General features: G+C 33.4%; 1 protein-coding gene across 4 annotated transcripts in view; it reads right to left on the bottom strand.

Moving 5' to 3' along the window:
• Nucleotides 1-948: 948 nt before the first annotated feature.
• Nucleotides 949-6,825, bottom strand: part of LOC125869300 (phosphomannomutase-like) — a 99,062-nt gene continuing 93,185 nt past the window's right edge. For all 4 annotated transcript variants that reach the window (XM_049549872.1, XM_049549869.1, XM_049549870.1 and 1 more), the window contains exons 3-12: nucleotides 3,580-3,624; nucleotides 3,414-3,480; nucleotides 2,938-3,014; nucleotides 2,598-2,633; nucleotides 2,057-2,112; nucleotides 1,759-1,858; nucleotides 1,562-1,657; nucleotides 1,379-1,468; nucleotides 1,247-1,298; nucleotides 949-1,141 (exon numbers count right to left, since the gene is read on the bottom strand). In XM_049549872.1, the coding sequence (XP_049405829.1) occupies nucleotides 1,071-1,141; nucleotides 1,247-1,298; nucleotides 1,379-1,468; nucleotides 1,562-1,657; nucleotides 1,759-1,858; nucleotides 2,057-2,112; nucleotides 2,598-2,633; nucleotides 2,938-3,014; nucleotides 3,414-3,480; nucleotides 3,580-3,624 (690 nt within the window). In that variant the 3' untranslated portion in view covers nucleotides 949-1,070. The remainder of the gene's footprint in view (nucleotides 1,142-1,246; nucleotides 1,299-1,378; nucleotides 1,469-1,561; nucleotides 1,658-1,758; nucleotides 1,859-2,056; nucleotides 2,113-2,597; nucleotides 2,634-2,937; nucleotides 3,015-3,413; nucleotides 3,481-3,579; nucleotides 3,625-6,825) is intronic.

Below are 6,825 nucleotides of genomic sequence, written 5' to 3'. Positions count from 1 at the left end.
GGGTAAAATGGGAAACTCACTATGTCATTAATTATTTTCTTAATATGTGTGTCAATTCAAAAGTGGACAAGTAATTAGGGACAAAAAGAGTATTACAGAAGAGCAAAAGTAATAAAACAAAATTAAATGAACCGATGGGATGCTACCAGTAAGCTATCGAAGCCCATAGAAAACACATATTAACTTAGATTAAATGACTATGTTCTCGACACATGAAGCTAAAATAAAGCAGTTAAAGGCAAAACAGTGCATTATTCTGAAGGGAAAACATTTCGAAACTAACAAATTTCTTGACAAAGGGTACTCAAAGAGAGGTAATTTTTAGCAATAAATCCATCCTCAAATTGCGAAAAACACAAATGGATGATCCTAAGCTTTAGATAAGATTTTACGGAAAACAAAAGCTTCAACTTAACGATAAGAGCTAAAGATGGCACAACCTTATGTCCGCCTGGGCAAAAACCATTTTTTATCTCAAATGTGATACCTTTAGGTCAACAAATATTAACCATGAACACTATATAAAAGCCAGGGAAGAAACATTGAGCAACTTAAGAGGAAACAAGGGAGTAAATGAACAAATTCTTTCGCACGATCAGCTTGAGATGCTATACAACTATATCTCGTAAGGTAGTAAGATCAACATTGACAAATCCACAATCTGTGACGAGAAAAATGAGCTCGAATTGCCAACACTAATGACTATCAAGTCTCACCTATCAACCCCCTGAATTATTCAGTTCCAGTAAATTCGTCCGATTACTCATGAGAGGGTATATCATCAGTATATCTCATTGTATATTTTACGAAGCAGAATGTTGTCTAGCTCGAAACAAAGACTAAAACTTTAATAAACACAACTGAATTCTCTTCAAGCTTTCTCGGTTCAAAGAAACCATTATCGAGCTACCTATTTGGATGCAAAGGTTGGATTTCAAGAAAAAGTACTACAGTCATATTATAATTTTGATGAGAAAATTCAATACAAGATTTATTGCAATTATTCATTTTTGTTGTGCATAGAATAAAAGCATACAAGCTCAAGAACTTCTTGGAGAACTGCAACAAGCTCAAGAACTTCCATTATCCTTGCCGAGGAATAGAACAGAACACTGTTTCAATGTCTCCTCCGGGCTATTAACTGGAAAAAGAGAAAAGGAAACAAATAGCAAGTAATGTGATTACCCTAGTAACTATGCAAGAGAATAACTATTCAAACATCAATAGAAGAAAGTTTTAGGCGGACCTGTGTGACCCACAGTTCTCTTAGACTCGTAGATCTCATGGTCATTTCCTCCCTGTTCAATAAAAAGCACGACTCTTATATCAGTTCGGACATGAAAAGAAAGCTTCAAGCACGTCAATAACTAAAGATTACCTTGTATGTTTTGTCTCCAAAAAAGTGAATTTCATTAAATTCTTCAAGGTATCTCAAACAATAAGTCTTGTCCCAACCTTGGGGGAAAACCTGTCATGACCAAGATCCCTAAATCATCTGTCAATAATATACTTAAAACATTTAGCGGTCAATGAGCACAAGAAAAGGATTAAAGATGCTTACATCGAAACTAATTTGGCCTCCAATGGAGAAGGTGAGATTAAAATGTGCAAACTTTTCTCTGAGCACTGATACCATAGTTTCGCGTATCTTCTGTACCTGATTATAGTTTCAATTGTCTTTAAATCACTGAGAAAAAAATTCTATCGGAGGTACATTACTGCAAAACATATATGCAATACTAGAGCAGTTATCTATACCTTGTCATACTTTTCAAATTCATCCCTTTCTTCCTGACTACAGTTCCTCCCAATAGGCGACACATTTAGCATGCCACTTCTAAACTCAATGAATGTTCCTCTGCAAAGAAGAATGATTAAGAAGTTTGCCACAACAAAGCAGATAATTCAACCTTTGATCTATGTTTGCTTGGATCCTTCAAAAATGTTGTCTGGTGTGTGTCAGGTCCTCCAAAAAAAACAATTTTTGAAGGAAGACTAGCATGGGTGCGGTGGCATTTTTGGAGGATCCAAGCAACACAAACTTTGATATGCTCACCTCTTTATTGAAATATCCAAGTCAGCAATGTAATGGAGAGTAAAGTTAATAAATTCCTGCATATCATTTGCATCCCATCAAGATATTTCTTGGCAATCTACATATAAACTCATTTCTACTTCAATTGGGTGAACCTAACTATAAACATTAAGTCTCACCCAATTATACGCAACATACACACACAATTAACTCTTCATGAAATGTGTAATAATTTGATTTTCAGATTTTCGTAAACTATCAAAAACATTGCTTCGAAACTTAGGAAATACCACGTCAGAGCAGTTTTTCAACAAAGTACAAATTACATAGTAATCTCTCTTTTTTGCTCTTAGGCAAATTATCCTTCACCTCATAGATAAAGAAATCATGCAAAGACTAATTTATCACTTCAATGAAATTATTTTCCGTAAGATAAACAACAAATAATTAGAAGGATCGCTAAGCCTTTATCGAACTGCACTTGGTTGGATATGCTCCCCTCTTTGCACTATAACAAAAATAAAACATTTCCTCGTTAAATAAGAAAAACACATTGACTAACCTTAAGCTTCTCGTCCCCAAGATATGACTTCAAGCTCTGCACGCACAACAAGAGTTCAAAACAAATCATCCCGCTAATTAACAACTAAGGAGAATGAAAGAAGCTATGCACATTGAAGATGGGAAGAAAGAAAATGTCTTCAAGTTGTTCGGTAATTCCATATTTCATGAGACTATTATCTAGTTTTAACTTGGTACGTAGTGCTTAAGTAGTGGCAACAAGGATGTTGTTTTGAGTTGATAAAGACAGTATCCGAAGATTTTGTTTTGTCACAAAGTGAATATGCACTCACAAGCAATATTATAGAGATATGATATCAAATTCTAGTCATTAAAATTACCTGTTTCCCAATAAGCTTGCCATCTTTATGTGCTACAAGGCCATTTTCAGAGAAAACATAATCATAGTCATTTGTAACTGCATCACAAATATTAGAAAGATCAAAATGTTATCATTCTCAAAAAATTCTTTTAGATGGGTCAATTAATAGCCACATATGGGGAACCAAGGGACATGCATGACCTCAAAGATTGTTTAGCACTAAAGTTGGGCAGAAAAAGGTACATTTCAACAGCTAACATGGAGCTATAACCATAAGACTACGTATGCCTTTCTAGTGGAAAGGTCCTTTCATTTTTCAAATCAAAACACATTTCAGTGCTCGTGGCTAGTGAACTCTTAGTTCTACACTTCTACTCTTGCCTGATACTGCGAGGAATTTCAGATACTGAGCTAGAAACATGAGCTATAATAAGTTGATGTAGCACCTTTCATCATCCCAACTCCAAGTTTAGTATATATGCTACTTAAGCTAACCTGTATTGCCAAGCTGTTCTGATATCTTGACAAGGTCAGAACCTCCAACAACTCCAATAGTAACAACCTTCAGGTTGACAAAATTGTTAAGACAAAGAATCCTTGAGAGGAAAAATAATAAAAGAGAGAGAAAAGGAAAAAGGAGTATAGCAGAAGAATCATCTACCTTTTTAAGTTCCTGCATGAATTTCAACATTTGTGGAGTAGATTCCTGAAATTTTGATGCAAATTATTCAAAGAAGAAAAATCAATATCGTTATGGGGGTGATTAAATGTCACTACTGGTAACACATTTTAACGACCACTTCTTAACGAAGGGATACACATACGATTGTTATAAGTGTACTTATAGCGATCAAATAAATTATCAGTCGCTAAAAGTCAATTTTCAACTTAACTACATTAAAAAGGGTATAAACGACCACTTCTTAACGAAGGGATACACATACGGTCGTTATAAGTGTACTTATAGCGACCAAATAAATTATCAGTCGCTAAAAGTCAATTTTCAACTAAACTACATTAAAAGGGTTATACCCCGTAGTTAAAGACTAAATTAACAAAAACAATTACTGGTTGATTTCTTTCTCTGCCCAAACCCTCCTTTCAACACCAGAAAAGAAAAAGGTAACCCTACAAGCCTAAAACATTTGAGCCATATTGTGGTATTTCACTGTGATTTTTGCCTTTTATAGACCTCTAGTGAATCGGTATTGGATTATCTCTACCTCATCAAGGTAATTTTTTTGACTATCTCTCTTTGAAGTTTCTTTGTACGGTACTAATTTTTGTATTTGTAGAATTTTCTCAAAAACTTAGACCTAGTTAAAAGTATCAATTTATATATTATCCATTTTTGTTTCATTGCTAAGAAATTATTCTCAATTTCCGCAACACCTCTCAGTACTCTTTATCTCAGAAAAGGTATCAAACTTTTGTGGAACTGAAGCTTAAATTAAGAAGAACTGACATTCTAAGAAGAATAGACTGAATGTGAGTTTAGCTATGTATATTTCTGGGTTGAATTGAATTGCAGAAGCAGATGGGTGGTAGGTACATGTAGGTACGTATTCATGAGTTTTTATGGGTAAATTAGCTACTCCATCAAATTTGTTTATTTATTGGTACACTTAGTTGCTTATTCTCGGCTAAAAATTTGAAGGTTCACTGTATTTCAGATTCTTCGAGTTGTAGGATGTAGAAGATATTGAGGAAGAGGAGTTTGGGTTTTCGAGAAACTATTTTCTTGCTAAAGAATTGGGTTTTTCAAGGAAAATTCTCCTCAGAAGATCACAGAATTCGATCTCACTAACGAGGAGATAATAAGAGAGGTAGCAGCTAATATTGATCTCTAACATGAGAAAGAAGTTAAGGATTTGATTAGTAGTTACAAAAGTTTGTATTCAAAATGGCTTTCCGTGCTAAGGTTTGGTATTACACTTTTGGTGTATGGCTTTGGATCAAGAAAGCTTTAGGGTGTGTTTGGTATGAAGGAAAATGTTTTCATGGAAAACAAGTGGATTTTTGACTTATTTTTTCATGTTTGGTTGGTGAGTAGAAAATATTTTTCGGAAAAGATTTTTTGTGTTTGGTTTATGAATGAAAAATGTTTCTGAGAAATATCTTTTATTTTTATTAGAGTAGAAAATAATTTTTGAAATTGAAAATACTTTTTAAAAACAAACTTATATTTTTTTTTTAGGGTGGGGGGGTCGAGGGTAGGGGCGAAAAAATAAAAATATGAAGTTGAAAATATTTTTTAAAAAACAAACTTAAATTTTTTTTTGGGAGGGTGGGGGGATCTAGGGTAGGGGTGAAAAAATGAAATTTTGAAGTTGAAAATATCTTTTAATTTTTTTTTCCTTGGTCTGATGGAGGCTATCAATACTTGAAACATCGATAAGTTTGTCGTATTTCAATGCATAATTTACATTACTGCAGAATGTATCAGTAAAAATTTCTCTTGGTACAAACAACTTATTGCTCTTTACTAGTAACGCCAAACTTCTATGCATAACATATTGAACTTGATACGGGTGATTATTGCTCCGAGATTTTCTTAATAGGACCTACAGGCTTGTAACGACCTTCCATAACATTTAATCTAGTCTTTGTTCGATCACTGTTGCAATGTATTGAGTTATTTTTTTTGCTCTGTTTATGTGATGTTGGAGCTCTTATAGTAGACATAATTTCAAAAGTATCATGTGCAGTGTGTTAGCTATGATTGTGGTTATCATACGGAGAGAAAGAGAGAAATAGCTTGAGATTCAAAGCAGGCCACTACAACATTGATGGGGTATGCTCAGAGGTGGCTTTGCATATACATATCAAAGGCCAAGAATTGCAAAAATGGGGGAAAACACTAGCTCCTCTACCAAGCCCCCCTTGATTGGTAGCTGCTTACTATGACTTTGTTATCTTGCTTTCTGTCTTTATATATAGACTGTAGCTTTGATTAAGCATTGGGATTTTTTCGTAACTTTGGTATCCAAACCGCCCAGGTGGCATGTTGACTTAACCATCCGACATCGACTACCTCCCACCGACATTGATACCAGTCAACTCTATCCACCAAGGCTTATCAGAAGGATGGCTAGGGTGTTAGCTGAGATCTATATTTTTACAAGTTTAAAGATATGTAACAGACATATTTTTTCACAAGCTTTTTTATATGAAATCAGTACATGATACCTTCTTAACCTGTCCGAAAGATCCTAACAAAATATCCAGTGTCCCCTCATCTACTACTTTCTAAAACTTTGTTAGCTTTTTAACTTAAGATTATCCATAGTCATGTTAAGTCTTCTCGAGATTTTTTTTAATTTTGTGCTGACTCCCAGATCTAACTTTTATAATGTAATAGAGCTACCATATCTACTTTTGTACTCTTTGCATCTTCTTGATACCGGTAATCAAACAACTTCATAAAAAAAGGGTTTCTATACTTTGTTAGTATCACTTGTAATAGAAACCTCCAATTATTAAATCTTGTTTTATGTCATGTATGCATTGTCTTTTACAGATGGAAGAATGTGTTCAGTCACATTGATTCTATTTAAGTATTTAAAGGGTTTGTTTAGAGATTTCTCATGTACTTTCTGGTTGAAATGTTGATTCTATTAGGGGTCGTTTGGTAGAGTGTATAAGAATAATGCTTCTATGATGTATTAGTAATGCTTGCATTAGTTATGCTTGCATTATTTCTTATACATTGTTTGGTTTGATGTATTGGAAATAGCAAGTCTTGTATAAAGACTATTAAAAAAATATTTGTTTACCAAAATACCCCACATTCTTTTACAAAAATAATAATAATTATTATTATTATTATAATTATAATAATTATAATAATAATAATTATAATTATAATTATAATAATAATTATAATAATTATAATAATAATAATAAT

The sequence above is a fragment of the Solanum stenotomum genome, chromosome 6 (assembly GCF_019186545.1).
Source record: "Solanum stenotomum isolate F172 chromosome 6, ASM1918654v1, whole genome shotgun sequence".
Lineage (NCBI taxonomy): Eukaryota > Viridiplantae > Streptophyta > Magnoliopsida > Solanales > Solanaceae > Solanum > Solanum stenotomum.
The sequence above is the reverse complement of the archived record's forward strand: the minus strand, read 5'-3'. Positions and strand labels throughout refer to the sequence as shown.